The sequence below is a fragment of the Lontra canadensis genome, unplaced genomic scaffold (assembly GCF_010015895.1).
Source record: "Lontra canadensis isolate GAN:19392208 unplaced genomic scaffold, GSC_riverotter_1.0 scaffold24, whole genome shotgun sequence".
Taxonomy (NCBI): Eukaryota; Metazoa; Chordata; class Mammalia; order Carnivora; family Mustelidae; genus Lontra; species Lontra canadensis.
The window spans coordinates 1,093,359-1,116,946 of record NW_022631018.1 but is presented as its reverse complement, the minus strand read 5'-3'; the positions used below and the strand labels follow the sequence as shown (position 1 = coordinate 1,116,946).

Here is a 23,588-nt window from a genome sequence, read left to right as displayed (position 1 = left end):
ATGGTTAAGCATCTGCCTTTGGCTCAGGTCATGATCCCAGGATCCTGGGATCGAGTCCCACATCGGGCTCCCTGCTCAGTAGGGAGCCTGCTTCTCCCTCTCCCTCTGCTCCCTGCTTGTGTTCTCTCACTCTCTGTCAAATAAATAAATAAATAAAAATCTTAAAAAAAAATAAAAATAAAAATAAATAAAAGGAAAAAGAAAGAAAGAAAGAGCTGCTTAGCATAATACTCTTTAGCTCCATCTATGTCATTGTAAATGGCAAGATTTCCTTCTTTTGTATGGTTGAGCAATATTACATTGTGTATATATACACCATATCTTCTTTATCCATTATCAGTTGATGGATGCGATTTCCATAGTTTGGCTATTGTAGCTAATACTGCTATAAACACTAGGGTGTATGTATGCCTTTCAAAATCAGTCCGTCAGAAAGACAAATATATGATTTTAGTCCTATGTGGAATTTAAGAAACAAAACCAATGAGCAAAGGGGGGCGGGGGAGAAAAAACAAGAAACAGACTTAACTGTAGAGAACAAACTGATGGTCACCAGAGAGGAAAGAATGGGGGGGATGGGAAAAACAGGTGATAGAGATGAAGGTGTACACTTGTGACAAGCTCCGGGTGACATACAGAGTGCCGAACCACTACACTGTACCCCCTGAAACTAATATACCACTGCATGTTCACTGGAATTTAAATAAAAATTTTCAAAGAAAAAGTTAACTTTTCTGAGTGATAAAAGTATAGGTGATTTTTATTTTCTTCTGTGCTTTCCTGTATTTCAAATCTTCTCCAATCAATCTTTATTACTTTGTAATAAGAAAAATTTTTAAAAACAGACACCTGGGTGATATTTGGAAACATGAGGGTGGGAGCATTTTGGAAAGAAGAGGCACGATGCTAAAAGCAGAAAGGAACAGAAATGACATCTTAGAGGAATATTCTGCAGCCCTTCGGCCAGATGGTAAAACATAAATACACTTCTGATCAAGATCACAAAACTGGCACAGACACACATAGAAGCAAAGTCTTCAACTGCTGAAATACTTGTTAGGTACCTCATCTGACAAGAAACCAGACAGTATGGAATGTGACTTGCCATACTAAAAAATTCATCCAAACTCACAAGAAAACAGACAGGGAACAGCTCCTTTTAGTTGGCCAGGGAACACAACTTCCAAAAACTGCATTAATGAACCCAACAAACAGCTCCTGTTGACAGTAACTGTTTAATATTCCCAGTTGCTTGCTTGTCCACGATACTCTGAAAAAAGACAGCTGGACCAGGTCATCAAGGAAAATAAAAAGCATCTTTTCTTACATGCAACACCAAGCACACCACCTAATTCACATAAAAAGGATCAACTCCTTGGTCGCAAATTAAAAGTTCAGTGCAAACGAACACCCAGCCCTGATTTTCAACTCCTTTAAGACCAGAGCTTCTTTTGTATCTCCATGTTCACCTACTTTAAACCTCACACTGTATGTTACAATGAAGTTTTCTAATGTGTAAGATGGGAGCAGAGTAGCATGGGGGCACTCCAGATGGTATGAAGGCTAGAGAACCTTGAAATGCCAGATCCCTGCTCCTTGACCAAACATTCTCACAGGCAATGACCTATCAATGGAAGCAAAGGAACACTATGGTTAGCTGTGATCTGGGACTACATGCAGACAGAGCATCTGAGGCTTCATTTCTAGAAAATACAGCTAATCCATGCTCATCCACTCACATTGTCATTCTCCATGTAAACTTCCTCTCAGCCAGTATAAAGGAAATGTAATAGAATGTGGCAAAAAGATTATTCCTATCTTGCAAAACAGAGTTTAAATTGTTCTAACCATTTGATTTGTAAAACAAAGCATGGCAATGGGCAAAGGGTGTTATACCAAAGACCACGCCTGGCTGTTCCTCTTAGAGGTAAAAGATGAACAAATACTAATACTCATTTTACAAAGGAGAAATTTATTTTTCTTCTTGTTAATAACATGTTTTTCTTACTACAAAACAGTATATGTTCACTGTGGAAAACATAAAATACAGATTATAAAAAAGTCTGTAAATGTATAATTTAAGTGTGTTATACATGTTCTTTTTCTACACTAATATATACTTTAGAATTCTGAGTAGGGGGGCACCTGGGTGGCTCAGTGGGTTAAAGCCTCTGCCTTCGGCTCAGGTCATGATTCCAGGGTTCTGGGATCGAGCCCCGCATCGGGCTCTCTGCTCAGTGGGGACCCTGCTTCCTCCTCTCTCTGCTTGCCTCTCTGCCTACTTGTGATCTGTCTGTCAAATAAATAAATAAAATCTTTAAAAAAAAACAAAAAAAGAATTCTGAGTAGGACCACATAGCAAACTGTTAGATCTATAATTCTGAAGAAATGGCAAGTTGTACATTTACAAATAGGATTATGTAGGATCTAATAATTACATGGAGTTTGTCCTGCTAGCAAATTAAAGTATGTAGTTTAGGAATTAGAACCCACACTTTGGAACAAGATTCAAACAGCTCCCATGGCAAAAACTTCAACTGGCAGTGAAGTGTGGTTACTAGATTGCATATATGAGGAATTCTTGGAGCTGCATGAAACTTAAAGGAAAACAGAGAAAAAGTGTCTGTGCTTCCCTCTCACCCTCTCCTTGGGGCCATGCCAGGAGCAAAGGTCCTAAACAGTGCACTAAATAGTGCCTGGTTCTGATGGTTACAGGCAGAATCTCCCCACCCCATTTTATGGAGTTTACAGTCTTTGAAAAAGAAATATGTACTATCATTAATATTTTTTCTGGAATTTTTAGTCAGTACAATAAATTTGGAAGATAGAAGAACTTCAAACACTGGAAAAAACAAAGCAAACTAATCCTTCATTGTTGAGCTTTACACAGTTAATTTATTTGGACTCAATCATTTTGAGTTTTGCTTTGTTAGTACTATACTGACTGAACTGTGTTTCCTAAAATTCCTATGTTGAAGCCCTAACAGTGTGATGTTTTTTGTGATGAGGTCAGAGGGTGAGTACAGTATACACACACATACATATACACACACACAGGAATATTATTCAGCAAAGAAATCCTGCCATTTGTGACAACATGGATGGACCCTGAGGACATTAAGCTCAGGGAAATAAGTCAGAGAAAGACAACCACTGTATGATCTCACTTACATGCAGAATCTAAAAAACAAAACAAAAAACTTGAGCTCATAGATATAAGAACCTGTTGATGGCATTCAGGGGCAGGAGTATAGGAATGGGTGAAATAAGTGGAGAAAGTCAAGAGGTACAAATTTCCAGTAATAAAAAGTCCTGGGATGGGATGCTCTGGGTGGCTCAGCTGACTAAGCATCTGCCTTCAGCTCAGGTCATGATCCCAGGGTCCTGGAATCAAGTCGGGCTCTCTGCTCAGCGGGAAGCCTGTTTCTCCCTCTGCCTCTGCCTCTGCCACTACCCCTATTTGTGTACACTCTCTGTCAAATCAATTTTTTTTTAATCTTAAAAAAAAGTCCTGGGGATGTAATGTATGGCATGGCAACTATATTTAATAATGTATGTAATAATAATATAGAATAATAGACATTACATAATAATATACATTATATAATTATGTAACATATAATAGTTAACAGTGTTAATAACACTATATTGTATAAGTGAAAATTTCTAAGAGACTAGATCTTAAAAGTTCTCATCATAAGAAAAAATAATTTGTAAATATGTGTGATGATGGATGTTAAGTAGACCTACTATGATCATTTCATATTATAAACATACCAAAGCATGATGTTGGATAGCTGAAACTAATGTCAGTGATATCTCAATTTTTTTTTAATCAATAAAAATTCTTTTAAAAGATATAACTCAGAAACAGATGGAGATACATATAGTCAGGTATGTAGGAAGAGGCACAGAGCTCCACACTGTCACCAGGCACGTCACTCTCCCCCCAGATCTCTACTGTTCATTAGCCTGGAAACTCTCCAAATCCAACACATTAGGATTTTTATGGAGGCTTTGTTCCAACACTATAACTGATTGACTCACTGGCCTCTGGTGAATGAATTCAATCTCCAGCCCCTTTCCTCTCTCAGGAGGTTGGAGGTAGAACTAAAAAGTTCTAACCCTCTAGTCACATTGTTGGCTCAAACTGGCAACCAGCTCCCATTCTTAGGTGCTTTCCAAAAGTCACGTCATTAACAATAAAAGACACCTTTATAGCTTTCATCGCTTTCAAAATTGCAAGGTTTTAGGAGCTCTGTGCCAGAAAAGAGAAAAAAAATGTATTTTTTATATAATAAATCACAATATCACACCCTATAATCATCTTAATGGATGGAGAACATTTCTACATACATCCATGGGGAAAATCTCAGAATCTAGTAACAGAAAGGAATTTCCTCAACCTGGTTTATGGCATTTATAAAAATGGTACAGTTAAAACCATAGTTAATGATGAAAAAATGAATGTTTTCCCCCCACAGTCAGGAAAAAACCAAGAATCTCCACTCTTACCACTTCTACGCATTATTATACCAGAGAGCCTAAGAAGAAAGAAAAAGCCATATAGATTGAAAAGGAAGTAAAAATGTCTACTCCCAGATAATATAATGATCTATGCAGAGAATCCCAATTCCGGGGCACCACAATGGCTCAGTCAGTGAAGCATCTGACTCTTGATTTGGCTCAGGTCATGAGCTCAAGGTCCTGGGATCAACCACCTCCTCCCCAATCACATCAGGTTCCACACTCAGGGTCAGGAGTCTGCTTGAGGATTTCTTTCCCTCTCCCCCTTCCTGTGCCCCGCTCCTTCTCCCCATCTCTCTTCCTGTCTCTCTTCCTGTCTCCCTCCCTCTCTCTCTCTCTCTCTCGCTAATACATAAATCTTTTTTTTTAAATCCCAACTCTATAAAAGAGCTACTAGAATGATCTGAACTACAGAAATGAGTTTATCAGGTACCTTGATTCAAGGTCACAAGATTCAAGGTCAATATACAAAAAAGTCCAATTAATTTTCTATATACTAGCAACAATTAACTAGAAAATAAATTGAAAATATCCTTTATGGTATCAAAAATATGAAAAATGCAGGGGTAAAATTTAACAAAATATATGCAAGCCTTGGGTACTTAAACTATAAAAGAGTACTTAAAAACCCAAATGGAAAAACATACTATGCTCATGGATCAATACTGTTAAGATGTGATTTCTCCCCAAACTTACCTATTCTAATGAAAATCACAAGAGGCAATATTTATTTTTGGTGGAAATTAACAAGCTGGTTTATATCAAACTAAGTTTATCTGAAAATGCAAAGAACCTAGAGTAGCAAAAACAATTTGAAAAAGAAAGCTGTAGGACTTAACTATGTAATTTCAAGACGTTACAAAACTAGAATAATCAAGATAGTGTGGTATTGGCAAAAGAACTTGTATATCAATGGACAGAATAAAGAATCCTAAAACCTACACATACAAGAGGTCAATAAATTTGATAGAGGTGCCAAAGTAATAAGGTAGTTCAGTGAGGAAAACAGTATTTCACAAAAAATAGTGCTAGAGGAATTAGCTATCCATTGCAAAAAAACTTTCATCCATATTGGTACCTTATATAAAAATTAATTTGAGGGATGCCTGGGTGGCTCAGTGATTAAGCCTCTGCCTTCAGCTCAGGTCATCATCTCAAGGTCCTGGGATGGAGCCCCTGCCTAGCAGAGAGCCTGCTTCCCCCTCTCTCTCTGCCTGCCTCTCTGCCTACTTGTGATCTCTCTCTCTCTGTCAAATAAATGAATAAAATCTTAAAAAAAAAATTAACTTGAGATGGAAAATAAACTTAAGAAGAACTAAGGAAATGAGGTAAGCACAGACCAGAAGAAAGCATTTGCAAAACATGTCTCTGGTAAAGGACTTGTACACATTCATATATAATTCTTCCAACTCAACACAAATCTCAATTTTTAAGAATGAGCAAAGGATGTGAAGACACACTTTAAAGATGTACAAAAGGAAATGTGCATATGAAAAGATGCCCAACATTATTCATCGTTAGAGAAATTCCAATTAAAACCATAATGAAATATCACCACATATCCATTCAAATGACTAGTGTATTTTAAATTAACAATACCAAATGTTAACAAAGATGCAACTAGAACTCTCTTATGTAGCTCACAGGAGTGTAAAATCGTAGAGCCACTTTAGAAAACAGTTTGGCAACTTCTTATGAAGTGAAACATATACTTACTGAATGACCCAACAATTCTACTGCTAGGTATTTACCCAAGAGAACTGAAGTCCACAGTCATACAAGTATATGCAAATGTTCATAGTAGCTTTATATATAAATATCCCAAAAAGGAAACAACCCAAATATCATCTAATAGGGATAGATAGCAAGTTGAAGTGTATCAATAGAGTGGAATGATATGCAATCAAAAAAAGTAACAAAAGCATCATGCTAAGAAGCTAGACACAAAGGCCAGACACTATTTAATTCCATTTAGGTGAAACTCCTGAAAAGTCAAACTCACAGAAAGCAATGGTTTTTATATCTGTGGCTATAGCTGGGAAAAGAGGTCAATTACAAAGCAACATAATGAAACTTTTCAAAAATGATGGAAATGGTTTCTTAATTTTGATGGTGATTACATGACTGCTATATTGTCAAAACTCAAACTGTATCATTTTAAATGGGTAAATTTTACTGTACGTAAATTTTTACTAAAGCTAATTTTTTTTAACTTATACAGGTAAGGCACTTTTACATCTTGAATTTAATTTCCATGTGCTTATTCTGAACTCGATTTAAGCTGCCATCTTGTGTGGACTGAGAAGGAAGATGGTGGGGGAGGAGGGGACCCTAATTTCATTTGGTTCCTGGAATTCAGCTAGCTATCAAATCATTCTGAACACCTGCAAACTCAACTAGAGATCTAAGGAAAGAATTAATTGCTACAATTAATAGAAAAGTGACCACTTTTTGCAAGGTAGGAGGTGTGGAGAAGTGAATCCAAGGAGATATATCAGAAGACAAACCCCGGAGGGAGGGAGCCAGCTACCAGAAAGTGATAAAGCCGCAGAGCACAAAATTGGAACTTCAAGCAATCTGCTCCAATGAGTGACGTCCCTGCCTGAAAGGTGCTCAGGTGGCCAAACGGGCAGAATCCTAGGTGGGGCAGTATGGTCTCAAGATCCCTGGAGTCACAGAAATATCAGGCATGCCTGAGTGCAACAGAGTTCCCAAGCATCAGAGCAGGGAAGCCAGCTGCTATCACTGAGCCCAGGAGTGGGCCTGCAGTTCGATGTTGCCATAAACCGTAAATGAGGGCATGACAGGGCGAATGGCTCTCCAAGCAGGGGCCCAGCAAGAGGCAGAACCACAGCAAAACCTCATCCCTTCCATGGGAGGAGCAGTCGTGGTGTACATGGCAGGAGCCTGTTAAGTTTGGAGACTCGACACAGGGTCACGTGCCTGAGATAAAAACACCTGGTCACAGTCTGGGTGAACGCAGAGTATGGACAGAAACCAGGGAGACAAGAGTGACTGACTCCTTTTCCCCGGGGGTGCACTAAAGACTGGGGGCACAAACTTTCAGCTCCAGGGGCTGGAGATCAGGACACCACCATTTCCATTTTCATTTCCATCCCCAAAGTGGGGCAGAAAGCCTTCAGAAACAAAAGTCACGTAGAGCAATGCGAAGCAGCTACACTGAACCTGGCCCCCTAGCAAGGGCAGTGCCTGAGGTCAAAGACACCTGAGAATCAGTGCAACAGCCCCCGCCCCAGGAGACCAGCAGGAACATCTGTGATCACACCTAACTGCAAAACTCCAGCACTAGGATAAAATAGTATGTAGATTTGGGGTCTCTTCTCATGATTCTTTAGTCTTCTTTAGGTTTCAATTTTTTTTTTCCTTTTCAACTAGTTTCTTATTTTATGAGCTCTTTAAATCTTTTTTAATTTTCATTTTTACATTTACATTTATATATATATATATTCTTTATTTTTGGCTTTCTTTCATTGTATTTATACACACACACACACACATATATATATTTCTTTCCTTATAATTTTGGGATCTAGATTCTTCTAACAGACCAAAATACACCCAGGACTGAGTAGACTGCTCTGTTCAATTGACCTGTTGGATTATATTCTCTTTTTTTTTGGTTTCTGATCTTTCTGATTTTTTAGTATATATTTTGATGGGGATGGTTGCTATATTTGTATTTTATTCTCTTGTTCATTTATTCTTCTCTAGACAGAATGACAAGATGGAAAAACACACCCCAGAAAAGAAAATAAATGGCAGTATTAATTGCCAAGGAATGAATCAATATGGATATAAACTGCTGGGCCTAGAATTCAGAATAACAATTATAAAGATACTAGCTGGGCTTGAAAAAAGCATTGAAGACAGAGGGAATCCCTTTCTGAAGAAATAAAAGAACTAAAATCTAATCAAGTTGAAATAAAAAAGGCTATTCGTGAGATGCAGTAAAAAATGGAGGCTCTAAATGCTAGGATAAATGAGGCAGAAGAGAGAACTGGTGATACAGAAGATAAAACGAAGGAGAGTAAAGAAATTGAGAAAAAGAGAGATAGACAGCTACTGGATCATGAGGGGACAATTCGAGAGATAAGGGATACCATAAAGCAAAACAATATTAGAATAATTGGGGTACCAGAGGAAGAGGAGAAAGGGGAGGGGGAACAAAAGGTATACTGGAGCAAATCATAACTGAGAATTTCCCTAATCCCGGGAAGGAAATAGGCTTTCAGTCCCGGAGGCAGAGAGAATCTCTTTCAAAATCAATAAAAATAGGTCAACACCTCAACATATAATAGTGAAGCTAACAAGTCTCAAAGACAAAGAGAAAGTCCTGACAGCAGCTCAGGACAAAAGATCTGTAACCTACAAAGGAAAAAACATAAGGCTGAAAGCAGACCTAGCCACAGAGACCAGGCAGGCCAGAAAGGATTGGCATGATACATTCAGGGTGCTAAATAAGAAAAACACGTAGCCAAGAATACTTTATCCAGCAAGGCTATCATTCAGCATAGAAGGAGAGAGAAAAATCCCCCAGGATAAAGAGAAACTAAAAGAATTTGTGGTTGCTAAACCAGCCCTGCAAGAAATATCAAAGGGGATCCTTTAAGCAAAGAGAAAACCCGAAAATAACTTAGATGAGAAAATAACAGAGACAATATACAGAAATAATGACTTAACAGGTAATACAATGGCACTAAATTAGTATCTTTCAATAGTCACTCTGAAGGTAAATGGGCTAAATGCTCCAATCAAAAGACACGGGGTATCAGATTGGATAAAAAAGTCTCTTGCTGTGGGCAAGAGACTCATTTTAGACCCAAAGACACCTCCAGATTGAAAGTGAAGAGGTAGAGAACAATTAATCACACTAATGGACATCAAAAGAAAGCTAGCAATCCTTATACCAGACAAATTAGATTTTAAACAAAAAACTGTAATATGAGATGAAGACGGACACTATATCATAATTAAAGGGTCTATCCAACAAGAAGATCTAACAATTGTAAATATTTATACCCTTAACAAGGGAGGAGCCAATTATATAAGCCAATTAATAACAAAATTAAAGAAACACATTGACAATAATACAAAAATAGTAGAGGATTTTCACACCACACTCACTGCAATGGATGGATCATTAAAACAGAAGATCAACAAGGAAGGAAGGGCTTTGAATGACACACTGGACCAGATGGACTTCACAGATACATTCACAGCATTCTATCCTAAAGCAAGAGAATACACATTCTTCTCTAGTGCACATGGTACATTCTCCAGAACAGATCACATACTGGGTCACAAATCAGGTCTCGAGTGGTACCAAAAGATTAGGATCATTCCCTGCATATTTTCAGACCACAATGCTTTGAAACTGGAACTCAATCACAAGAGCCAATTTGGAAGGAAAACAAACACATAAAGGTTAAAGAACATCCTACCAAAGAATGAACTGGTCAACCAGGAAATTAAGAATTTTAAAAATTCATGGAAACAAATGAAAATACAACTTTTCAAAATCTTTGGGATAAGCCAAAGTGGTCCTAAGACCACTTTGTTTCTCAAAGAAACAAAGAAAGGTCTCAAATGCATAAGGTAAACTCACACCTAAAGGAGCTGGAAAAAGAACACCAAATAAAACCTAAACCCGGCAAAGAGAATTAATAAAGATTAGGCCAGAAACCCATGAAATGGAAACCAAAAGAACAGTAGAACCCATCAAGGAAACTAGGAGCTGGTTCTGTGAAAGAATTAATAAGATTGATAAACCCCTGGCCAGACTTATGAAAAAGAAAAGAGAAAGGACCCAAATTAATGAAATCACAAATGAAAGAAGAGAGATCACAAGCAACACCAAAGAAATACAAAAAAATTATAAGAACATATTATGAGCAACTATATGCCAAGAAATCAGACAATCTGGAAGAAACGGGTGCATTCCTGGAAACATATAAACTACCAAAACTGAACCAGGAAGAAACAGAAAACCTGAACAGACCCTACCTAGCAAGGAAATTAAAGCAGTAACCAAAAATATACCAACAAATAAGAGCCCAGGGCCAGAAAGCTTCCCAAGGCAATTCTACCAAACATTTAAAGAATTAATACCTAGTCTTCTGAAGCTGTTTCAAAATCTAGAAATGGAAGGAAAACTTCCAAATTCTTTCTCTGAGGTCAGCATGACCTTGATCCCAAAACCAGCCAAAGATCCCACCAAAATGGAGAATTAAGGACCCATATCCCTGATGAACATGGATGCAAAAATTCTCACCAAGATACTAGCCAATAGGATCCAATAGCATATTAAAAGGATTATTCGCCAGGACTAAATGAAATTTATTCCTGGGCTGCAAGGGTGGTTCAACATTTGCAAATCAATCAATGTGACATACTACTTTAATAAAAGAGAGGACAAGAACCATATGATCCTCTCAATAGATCCAGAAAAAGCATTTAACAAAGTACAGCATCCTTTCTTGGTTAAAACTCTCCACAGTATAAGGATAGAGGGAACATACCTCAGTATCATAAAAGCCATCTACAAAAAGCCCACAGCAAATATCATTCTCAATGGGAGAAAACTGAGAGCTTATCCCCTAAGGTCAGGAACATGGTAAGGATGTCCACTATCACCACTGTTGTTCGACATAGTACCGGAAGTCCTAGCCTCACAAAGACAACAAGAAGAAATAAAAGGTATGCGAATAGGCAGAGAAGTCAAACTCTTGCTCTTTGCAGATGACCTGATACTCTATATGGAAAATCAAAAAAACTCCACCCCAAAACTGCTAGAACTCATATATGAATTTAGCAAAGTGGAAGGATATAAAATCAATGCACAGAAATCAGTTGCATTTCTATGCACTAACAATGAAACAGAAGAGAAATTAAGGAGTCAATCCCATTTACAATTGTACCCAAACCATAAGATAACCTAGGAATAAACCTAATCAAAGAGGCAAAGGATCTGTACTTGGAAAACTATAGAACACTCATGAAAGAAATTGAGGAAGACACAAAGAAATGGGAAAGCATTCTATGCTTATGAAATGGAAGAACAAATATTGTGAAAATGTCTATGCTACCTAGAGCAATCTATACATTCAATACAATCCCTATCAAAGTTACCATCAACTTTTTTTTTTACAGAGCTGGAACAAATAATCCTCAAATTGGTATGAAACCAGAAAAGACCCCAGATAGCCAAAGAAATGTTGAAAAAGAAAAGCAAAGCTGGTAGCATCATAATTCCAGACTTCAAGCTCTATTACAAAGCTGGAATCATCAAGACAGCGTGGTACTGGCACAACAACAGAAACATAGATCAGTGCAACAGAATAGAGAACCCAGAAATGGACCCTCAACTCTATGGTCAACTAATATTCAACAAAGTAGGAAAGAATGTCCAATGGAAAAAATACTGTCTCTTCAACAAATGGTGTTGGGAAAACTGGACAACCACATGCAGAAGAATGAAACTGAATCATCTTCTTACACCAAACACAAAAATAGTCTGAACGGCCTAGATGTGAGACAGGAATGTATCAAAATCCTAGAGAAGAACACAGGCAACAATCTTTGTGACCTCAGCAACAGCAACTTCTGGCTAGACAGGTCTCCAAAGGCAAGGGAAAAAAGGACAAAAATGAACTACTGGAACTTCATCAAGATAAACTTTCAGTCAGTCAACTGAAAGGAAAGGAAACAGTCAACAAAAACAAAAGACAACTGACAGAATGGGAGAAGATATTTGCAAATGTTTTATCAAATGAAAGACTAGTATCCAAAATCTATAAAGAACTTAACAAAACTCAACACCCCAAAAATAATCCAGTTAAAAAATGGACATTTCACCAAAGAAGACACACAAATGGCCAACAGAGACATGAAAAACTGCTCAACATCACTTGGCATCAGGGAAATACTAATCAAAACGACAATGAGATAACCACCTCACACCAGTCAAAATGGCTAAAATTTGTAAGTCAGGAAACGACAGAAGTTGGCAAGGATGTGGAAAAGGGGGAACCGTCTTACACTTCTCGTGGGAATGCAAGCTGGTGCAGCCACTCTAGAAAACAGTATGGAGGTTCCTCAAAAAGTTGAAAATAGAGCTACTGTATGACCCAACAATTGCACTACTGGGTATTTACCCTAAAGATACAAATGTAATGATCTGAAGGAACACATGCACCCGAATGTTTATAGCAGCAATGTCTACAATAGCCAAACTATGGAAAGAGCCCAGATGTCCATCGACAGATGAATGGATAAAGAAGATGTGGTGTGTATGTGTGTGTATACACACACACACACACACACACACACACACACACACACACACACACACAAACAATGGAATACTATGCAGCCATCAAAAAAGAAATCTTGCATTTGCCAGGAGATGGATGGAACTGGAGGGTATTATGCTAAACGAAATCACTCAGAGAAAGATAATTATCATATAATCTCGCTGATATGTGGAATCTGAGAAGCAAAACTGATTAACATAGGGGAAGGGAAGGAAAAATAAAACAAATTGAAATCAGAGAGGGAGACAAACCATAAGAGACTCTTAACCATAGGAAACAAACTGAGCGTTGCTGGAGGGGAGTAGTTTGGGGGGATGGGTTAACTGGGTGATGGGCATTAAGGAGGGCACAGAATATAATGAACACTGGCTGTTCACAACTAATGAATCACTGATCTCTACCTCAAACTAATAATACACTAAGTTAATTGAATTTAAATAAAATTTAATTTTTTAAAATGCAAAAAAAAAAAAAAAAAAAGAAAAAAAAAGGCTGTTATCTTGCTAATTTAAGCAGGCTTTTCTTGGTTGTCATGACTTTGTTCAAAAAACCTTCAGTGTAGGGGTGCATGGGTGGCTCAGTGGGTTAAAGCCTCTGCCTTTGGCTCAAGTCATGATCTCAGGGTCCTGGAATCGAGCCCCGTGTCGGGCTCTCTGCTCAGCAGAGAAAGCTTCCCTTTCTCTCTCTCTGCCTGCTTGTGATCTCTGTCAAATGAATAAATAAAATCTTAAAAAAATAATCCTTCAGTGTATATATAGCCAAAAAACTACCAGCACCACAGTGTTCAGGCCAGTCATTCGAGTGAAGATATCCATAAGGTAAGTTGCAAATGTATTTCGACTTTGGTGAGAAGCTGAAACTAGAGAGAGATCTGAGAGTCATCTGCAGAAAGTACATGGATGCCTCACTTTTCAAAAGTTCACATTATGCCACTTTGCTTTTATGAAGGATCTGGGAAGGGTTAGTTCTTGCTTTGGCTAACTTAAAGCAGGGTACCTGGGTGACTCAGTGGGTTAAGCCTCTGCCTTCAGCTCAGGTCATGATCTCAGGGTCCTGGGATCGAGCCCCGCATCGGGCTCTCTGCTCAGCAGGGAGCCTGCTTCCCCCACCCCCCTCTCTGCCTACTTGTGATCTGTCAAATAAATAAATAAAGTCTAAAAAAAAAAAAAAAAACTGGGCTAACTCAAAGAAATTGAAAGAGGATTTTCACTTTTACCAAAAAAGGCCAGAAGTGAAAACAGCATCCAGCATTCGTTCTGCAGTGAGTGGTCCCAGGGGCTGCTCTGAACAGCCCGAGGGGCACTGCCCGCCTCCTTCCCCAAGAACTTCATTCAGCATCAAGCTATGGTGGCTTGAAGCTGTACTTTATCTCCGTTTATTTATTTTGTGTATCAATTACCAAGATATGTCCTAAGGTATCAGAAAAACCATTAGCAAGATATATTGTAAAATATCAGAAATGCCCACTAGAGATTAGTTTGAGGGTCTGGGAATGTTCAAAATATTTTCCATATAAATTAATGGTAATTGCCTCCTTGCTTTATACCAGTTCAAGCCAAGAAAGGTTTCCTAGGAACACTCTACTTACAAACAGCAGGGGAAACCTGTTGGAGAAACCAGAGGAACTGATAAAATTGTACTGGTTTCCCACTGCCACCTCTTACTAGCTAATAATCCACACAACCATAGAAAACGCTCAAGTTAAATCTGAAATGACTTGAATTTTAAAAAGTAAGCTCTTCCATCAGATCTAAGCAATAAAAAAACCCAGTCAATTTAAATGCATTTTTGGTTATTTATATCTGTAAAATCAGATATCTTACATCTCTTACCTGATTTAATTTTTCAGTGTGATTCAGCTTTGAAGTCTCTACTACATTTGACTTAAAAGTCTTTTCCACGTTCAATATTTGTTTCGGTGGATCCATGTTTGAAGCAGGTTGTGAAAAGTGAGACTTTACAACTGGGAAGCCTGCGGAGTATGATCCGTGTGGTTTCATTCTAAAAGGCTGGGTAAACATTTTACCTCCTTTTGTGAATAAAAGAACAAAGAAAAGTTGTCAATAACAATTTCTACTTTATTTTCTGGTGGTTATCTATAGAGGATATAACCTAACTGCCCTCAACTTTGAAATAACAATTTAAAAACGTGAGCTCATGTTTTCAAATTGCCAAATATAATTTACATACAATGGAAAAGATCTGTCATCTATAGAAGAAAACCAAGAGATCATTAAGTGTGATACTGAGAAGGTTGGGGCTACCTAAAAACTCCACTTAAGGCCACCTGAATATAAATAGAAGCATATTTCAATAGGAAGTCAAAAAGTCTCCAAGTAAGGAGTCTGCTTAAAACTATGTTTCTCAAACCCGACAATCACTTAGTAGTATGGGAACAAGGAAAGGCAATAAAAAGCTATATAATTAAGGATATTCTAGAGTACATATTTTTTTTCTTCAGCATTTGAAGGGAGGGAAATACCAATGGAAAGATAAATGTTAAGGTACAGCATGAAAATTTATCACTAGACTTCATTATAGCCTAACTCTTTACCATAAGATCAAGCACACACGCGCACGCACACATACACACACAGGTTCCAATATATCCTGTGGAAGAAGGGTCCACAGATGGGTAACATAAACAATCCAATCACCGGGAAGGAATATCGCTCCCTCATTCAATAAATTGGCAAACTGCTTTATACAAGTCAACCTCTTGTAAGTTTAACAGCATGATCAGTTTGTCTCCTTAAGTCTGAGCAACTCAAGAATACTGATACTGTTGATGGTTCAGGGTTAAACTCAAAAAACACTCAATGGCCCCTGCAGTCTTCCCTGACCAGAGCATGTAAACACCCTATAATCTTCATCAAATTATACTTCCTATCATAGTTTAAGTATTGGTTTCTACACTTGGGACCTTCTCATGGTTTCACCTACATTAATCTAATTTCAGATTTTAAAGAAAAAGAAAAATCACTGAACTAGGCATAGAAATTCTCCAAAAAGGCTCAGTGTATAGGTTCTGTATTGTCAAGGGTCTAGAGAGGCACCATACAAATGATCACATTGGTCTTCTGAGACTTTGAGACAGTGATACAGGGATGAAAGGTACAGCATAGGGAATACAGTCAATTGTATTTAATAATGTAGCTACACTGTGGTGAACATAAAATATATTCAAAGTTGTCAAATCACTGTGTTGTACACATGAAATTAATGGATTTTATATCAACTTACTTAAATATATATATGTGTGTGTATATATATATATATATATATTTTTTTTTTTAAACAAACAAGAGGGACGAGTATTGGGAAAGAAAAGCACTGAACAGTATTAAGAGCTGTGCATCAAACCTTGGCTGTAACAATTTTCTAGTCATGCAACTTCGGAAAAGTCAATTAACTTTCCTAAGCTTTCTTTTCCTTATCTCTAAAACTGGGTTATTCACCATTCTATGGTGTGGCAATGAGAATCCAAGGTAAAATGCTAGATATGGTGGTTATCATTACACTACATAAATTACTGCAGTGCCTGCTAGGATATCAAAGAACTGTGCCAGCAGAAATCAGATGGCATGGGATGCCTGGGTGGTTCAGCCTGAGCTGAAGCAGGGAGCCTGATGCAGGACTCCATCGCAGAACCCTGGGGAGCCTGCTTCTCCCTCTGCCTGCCACTCCTCCTGCTTGTGTTCTCTCTGACAAATAAAATCTTAAAAAAAAAAAAAAAAATCAGATGGTAAATGCTACTGACTAGTATTGTTTTTTAAACTCTTCATTTTCAGGGCACCTGGGTGGCTAAGTCTTTAAGCATTTGCCTTTGGCTTGGGTCATGATCCCTGGGTCCTGGGATGGAGCCCCACATCGGGCTCCCTGGTCAGCGGGAAGCCTGCCTTTCCCTCTCCCACTTCCCCTGCTTCTGTTTCCTCTCTTGCTGTCTCTCTCTGTCAAATAAATAGATAAATCTTTTTAAAAAATAAAAAATTAGGAAAAAAAAAACTCATTTTCCACATTATATCTTTACATGAACACAAATGACTCATGTTCACTTACAGTGTCCCAGAGAAAGCAGATCTTGTGTTTTTATAGTAATAGCTACCACTTACTATAAGCTTACTAAATGCCAGGCACTTTTCAGAGCTCATCTCATTTAATCCTCAGCACAACTCCAAGAGGCAATTATTATTATTCCTATTCTAGAGAGGGGAAACTATGGCTTGGACATTTTAAGTACCTTGCTCAACATCATTCAGCCAGCAAGTGGGAGCGCCACAATGCAACTTTCAACACACTCTGGGAGCTGAGACATTGCACATCTCCATAGCTGCCACTACTGCTCCAAATTCTGCTAACCCACAACACAGTGACTAATGCACACATGCTTACCTGCTGGCCATCCTCTCTGCTGCTTCTCTGATACGCTCTTCTTTAGCATCAACAAAGAACCTGCTCTGGTCTGCTCTACAGAAATGACATCCGAAGCAGCATTAAGCACTTCAAACATAGAGAGAAATCCATACTGCACGTACTGGAATGAACGTCCAAATCGTCTGACAAATGCCTTCTCAAAATCAGAAAGGAGAACGGGAGATAACGCCAAGAGGTCTTTCAACTCACTCTTCACAAAAGCTGGAAGAATGGGGGGCACCCTTCCTCGGTAAGGTACTCGCCTACATGAGCTTGGCCCAGAGCAAACACTGGCCCTTCCCTTCTGCACGGAGTTTCGAACCTTATGGCTGCTTCTCTGTTTTGCAACCAAACTTGCTATTCCTTTGGTGGATTCATCTGGAATGGCTAAGGAGGTTTGGAAAAAGAAATCATATTTAGATGAAAATTTAACTCCTTTTTGTATCCTGTGCATCTGTCATTATATAGATAATTTTTAACTCTCCGAGGAGCTGTGTATCCAGGTAGCATTATAAAAGTGAACCTTTGGTTCCTCCATTTCTTGTACATTACGGATGACCACTTGTTAACTCCTCTACCAGAGGATGAAGACAGAAAGATAAATCCTACTATTTAGCATTACCACTGACTGGTGAAACATCTGAAACTCTCAAGATGAATAAACTTCCTTGTAATGTTTATGTTTCATGAAATTTAAAACATGAGTTCATAATTTAAAAGTCCCATTGTTATGCTTCCCCCAATTTAAGGTGCAATAATCTGAAATCATATGCAAAATGTAGTTTTTGTGAATGCACCTTTTTCCAGGGAAAGATTTCTTCATTTTGTTAAAGCTTTCACTCTTCCCACAACCTCAAAGGTAACCATGAACCCTCTCCCCCTCAAAATGTTAAAATCCCCTCCCTGGAATACAGGGTAATTGCTGTATGTGGGATAACTGCTGTAACAATTCCTTTTAAGTTTTTAATTCCAGTTAAAGCTACAGTGTCAGTTTCAGGGGTACAATACAATGATTCAACACTTCCATGGATCACCCATTGCTGATCACAAGTGCACTCCATAATCCCCATCACCTATTTATTTGCTAGAAAAATTCCTTACCAGGTAATAATTACTGCTTAGCTTATAGATCTTAAAACCTAAGCTTACCTTTCAGTATTACAGTACCATCCCCACAGGGGCAGACAGTGACAACATCAGGCATGTCCAACACCAGCTCCATAGTTGACCGATAGCCAAGGACTCGGAGTGGCAAATGACTGCCAACCATCAAAAGATACTCCTTTTCCAATTGCTGTGGGGTCAAACCATCTTTGGCAGAAATGAGAAGTGACCTTATTTCTTTCCTCAGGCATTCCTGTACACGCTCCTGTTCAGACATTGCACCCTACGGGATTTAAGATAGTAACATGGCTCATGAGACAAACCCAAGTTGGGGGCGGGGGGGGGGGGGCACGGCTTTAAAAGGATCAATCGTGGAATATAAACAACCAGGAAGCGAGTTCTAAAGGTGATGAAGCAGGAGCAAAGCCATGAGGGTTCTCTGAAACGCTGCATTTCGCAAATCACTCACACAACTCAAACTCGAAATCTCACCCTGTGATTAACCTGCACGCCCGAGAAAAATCACTGCCCCTGGCTAATGGGCGTTAAGTCCCCAGTTCCTGGCTCGTTTTGGTTTTTGGTTTTTTGTTTTGTTGTTGTTGTTGTTTTGCTTGAAGCTTTAACAAGGGTTTGTTTGGGACCGTAAGTCTACACCGAAAACCTGGCATCCGACATCCCTCGCCAACGCTGGGGAAAGGCCCGGGAGGGAGGCAAACGCAAGGCCGCCTTCCCCAGCGCTCGAGGGAGACGGCTCCCGGTGAGGTCCCCGCACCAGCACACCTGCTCCGGCCCAGACCCACGGGGAGGCCGCCCGCTTCCTCTTACCAAATCAACGACCTCTGCTCTGCCAGGGTGAGGGGGTCCCCTCCCCGCCTCCAACGTCTCTCCCCGCCCCAGGCGGTGTGAGTAGCTCTCCTTCCCGCGACCCCGAAGACAGCCCAGGCCGCGGTGAGAGGCCGGCGGGACGCAGGCAGGTGGAGCACCACCTCTCACCCGTGGCGCCCACAGCGCTGGCGCTGCCGTTGCGGGGCCGGGAGAGTCAAAGGGCTTCTCCCGCCCAGCGGCCGACAAAATAGCCGCGCCAAGGCGCCCGCGCGCCTGCGCACCAGTGCCCGAGGGCAAGGGGCGTGCGACCCGGCGCCGCGTTGCAGCCCGGAGGGCGCGCGGCCGGTGGGACGGTTGGGCCGGGCCGCCCGCTCGGGAGTCGGGGCCGGGGGCCGCCAGGCCGGGCCCTCTAGCAGCGTTGGCTCCCTCGGGAGATCGCCGGCGCTACCTTCTCCGACGTGGCTGGGACGACTGCGGTTCCAGAACGTCTCGGATCACCTCCCCAGCCCGGCAGGGGCGAGAACAGGTGGGCCGTCCCGCCCCAGCCCTGCGCAGACGGGAGGGGGAGGGGGCCTCGAGGTTCCGAACTTGGGTGTGCCTCAGAATCACCTGTGGAGCTTACAGAAGGATCGGGGGCGGGAAGGGGAAGGGAATGATACTCAGGTCTGGTCGGCAGAGATTCTGATTCAGCAGGTTTAACGCGGTTGAAGTAAAATTACAAGCGATCCTGAAGCTTGGTGGAGAATCAGGGCAGAGCCGGACGCAACTTGGGCTCCAGAAGAGAGCGGGTGGGGCGCGGAGAGCTTCTTGAATGAGTATGAAGAATCTTCCAAGTGCCACTGGAGACAAACGAGCTAGGAAACTAAAGAAGAGAATGTATTTTGAAGAAATAACCTGGGGATGTGTTTACTGGATAGGTAGAATGAGCCAATTTTCTAAAGTCCTTGAAAACCAGAAAACAGTTTAAGAGGTACCAAATAGGCACAGTATAAAGACCTCAAAATGTACAGTCTAATTAAAGGAACACGACAAACCAAAACATAAATTTGAATTAAGAAAACATGTGCGCACACCTGTACTTTATTTTCCACCTAAAATTCCATGATGTGTAAAATCCAAAAAAGCTCTGGGAACAAAATGTTTCATCAGTGAGCCAGTTATATTGAGGAATCCCTGAAAAGATCATAGAGAAGATTTATGGGTTTATAGCAGAATGGATAAGGCAACAAAAAGGAAAATGCTGAGACGTGAAAAATGAATCCAGACATTCCGACATCTGAATGACCAATGTTATAAAAGCAAAAGAAAGAATGGGGGTGAGGTTTGGGAGTTTAAAAAGAAGGAAAATATTCCAGGTGTGAAGGAAAATGCATTTTCAGATTGAAAAGGGCCCACTGAGTCCTTAGAATAACTTGTGAAAAAGATCCCATCCTAGACAAAGCCTAGGAGAAAGGAAATCAAGAGATTTTATACAGAAAGAGGTTACCTATAAAGCAATGAAAATCAGATTGCCATTGGATTTCTCAATGGAGAGGTACCTTCAAAGCTGAAACTGGAATCCTTTACCCAGCCAAATCAGCATTATGTGCAGGAAAAGAAAAGGCACTGTCAGACATATAAGATTCAGAAAGTTTATCAACTCACTAAGTAACTTGGGAATGACTCCTGCAAAATGAATAATGAATTGAAAAAAGAGTATCCCAGATTCTTATCCCCAACAGCTAACTACCACATCCTGAGCACTGACTCAATGCTCTTCTCAAAGATTATCCAATTTTCCTCCCAGTTACTCTGAGACAGAATTATGATTCCCACTTCAAAGTGGAGAAACGGATACACAGACATGAACGAAAATGGAACGAAGAGGGATTGGCAATAAAAACATAAAACATAACTGAATCTGGAAAGGTATCAGTGCATAATGTGAAAAAGGAGAGCTTTAAAGATATTCTGGAGCTAAATCCCAGATCAATACCTGCACACCAAGGGTTAAGGGCTGTTGGAGTTACTTGGGCAAGGAGACCCCTTTGGAAGAGTAGTTGCAGTTGGAGTCATCACTTGCTTGGGTTTCTAATAATGCACTGTCTTCTGTGGTAGCTAACCTGAGAAGTGAAAGGGAATGAGGTGGGAATACGTTTGATGGTGCCACTCACCTCTGCAATTCTCCTGGTATGTGGTAATGCTTTTAATGTATTATTTGGCCCTCAGCGTGGCATTTCCTACCAGAATAGCCCTTGCTCAATGAGAGAATGTGCCAGTGCAGGAATCCTGTCAGTTACTGGGATTCCCATTCCAGCTCTTCACTGGGCAAGTAGCGTATATAACCACCGGATGGACTCACAGTCCCACCAGCCCTATCCAAAGGTAAACTTGGGCCAGAAATCAATTCATTTATCACCTAACCCCTGTAAGCTCAGAATGTTGATGGCAAACCGTGACATTTGGGGTCCCAGAAATTAATGTTAGTTTAGAATTAATAAATTATAGTCACTGAAAAATATAGGTACTTCCTTTTCTTCAGAGTAGTTATCCTAAAAGGATCACAAGGCCTTTGGGGGAAAGCTGGGAGACGAAGGTTTGCGGGGCTTGGGAACAGCATTTCAGCACCATCCTTAAGAATATTTGGGCTGGGGCACCTGGGTGGTTCAGTGGGTTAAGCCTCTGCCTTCAGCTCAGGTCATGATCTCAGGGTTCTGAGATCGAGCCCCGTATCGGGCTCTCTGCTCAGCGGGGAGCCTGCTTCCTCCTCTCTCTCTGCCTGCCTCTCTGCCTACTTGTGATCTCTGTCTGTCAAATAAGTAAATAAAATCTTTAAAAAAAAAGAAAGAGGGACGCCTGGGTGTCTCAGTTGGTTAAGCGGCTGCCTTCGGCTCAGGTCATGATCCCAGTGTCCTGGGATCGAGTCCCACATCGGGCTCCTTGCTCAGCAGGGAACCTGCTTCTCCCTCTGCCTCTGCCAGCCTCTCTGTTTGCCTGTGCTCGCTCGCTCTCTCTCCCTCTGTCTCTGACAAATAAATAAAATCTTTAAAAAAAAAAAAAAAAAAGAGTATTTGGGCTACATTCAACAGGCTCTGGGTCTGGGATCTAATTTAGCTCTGGGAATAGAGTGATAAGCCCCATCTCTCACTCATGAGATACCTTTGTTCCCCAGACCTGGAGTTGTGTTTTGTTGGTTTGTTTGCTTTTGTTGTTACACAAACCAAAAAGACTTAGTGGGTTATCGTTGAGTTCATTCCTTGGGATCCTGCCATTAATGGAGCACAACCAGAGAGTTCTGGGACTCTCTAGACCAACGTGTTTTCCATCCGGCTGTCTATGGTGATGATCAGAGTTAATTCGGCTAATTAGCTGCCTCCAGCTGGCCTCCTCCCAGCCCTGCCTGCATCTGGGAGTGTGTTTCAATTGCACCTGCTCCTACAGCACTGCTGCCTTAGAAAACAGCCAGTAAAGAGTTTGTGTTTTGTTAAGCTTCTACAGCTTTAATATGTGCCTCATGACAGGAATGAGAGGATCTGTAGATAAACAGAGAGGGAGTGGGTGAGTTGAAGCTCATTATAGAACCAATATAGCATTCCTGCCTCCCAAAGTTGGTTTTTTGTTTGTTTTTAACATTACTTCTGATTTGGGACCATTTGATGTCACAGTTCGATTCTAGTTCCCACAGCAATTACTCCAACCTTTGCCACCCCTCCTACACTTTTTACCTGCTCCTGCCTCACCACTAGAAAAGACTTTGCTTGGACTCCCAGAGAAAATGGAGGCTCTCATGTATGAACCTCCTCAACTTTCAACCCAGGCATCTACACCAGCCCCGCTCACACCTTTGCTCCTGGTCTCAGCAGGTGAAGGCCCATCCATCCCACTCCTGAGTCTATCCCCCCCAACTCCTCTAGGACCATGACCTTTGGCTATGATTACCCAGTCTTGTATATTCAATATCTCCTTAGAGATCCAAAATTATGCTCTAAACCTTTTTATCTTAAACAACACAGACACAGGGAATGGGAGACAGAAACACACTCTTTTGACCTGTACACCTCTGTAACCATTTCTGCGCGGCTAAAACCTTGAATAAACTATCCACACTCATTTTTTCCCACTTCTTCATCCACCATCACTAAGCAAGGAGCCTGCTACTCTACACAGCTTTCTTAAGTTACTTTTACCAAAATCATCAATGACAAATCTTGTAATTCACAAATTTTAAGGACTTTTCAGTCTTTCCATTTCAGATGATCTCTGATGTTTATTCTTGGTGTTCCCTCCTTTTGTGAAAATCTCTCCTCAGTGGGTTTCTATGCTGCTGCACCAGGCTTTGCTCCCAGTTTCCTGCTTCATTTCCTATTTCTGGTATTAAATGCCCACATACCCCAGGGTCTGTCCTTG

At 40.4% G+C, this 23,588-nt stretch overlaps 1 protein-coding gene across 3 annotated transcripts in view; it reads right to left on the bottom strand.

Annotated features, from left to right (window-relative positions):
* Positions 1-19,982, bottom strand: part of TDRD5 (tudor domain containing 5) — an 86,417-nt gene extending 66,435 nt beyond the window's left edge. Inside the window, exons 1-4 of one of the 3 annotated variants that reach the window (XM_032862606.1) lie at positions 19,862-19,982; positions 18,423-18,660; positions 17,253-17,660; positions 14,693-14,889 (exon numbers count right to left, since the gene is read on the bottom strand). In XM_032862606.1, coding sequence (XP_032718497.1) covers positions 14,693-14,889; positions 17,253-17,660; positions 18,423-18,654 — 837 coding nt within the window. In that variant the 5' untranslated portion in view covers positions 18,655-18,660; positions 19,862-19,982. Of the gene's footprint in view, positions 1-14,692; positions 14,890-17,252; positions 17,661-18,422; positions 18,661-19,202; positions 19,221-19,650; positions 19,784-19,861 lie in introns of those variants that run through there. The other 2 variants (XM_032862605.1, XM_032862604.1) reach the window with 2 other exon arrangements.
* Positions 19,983-23,588: the final 3,606 nt, after the last annotated feature.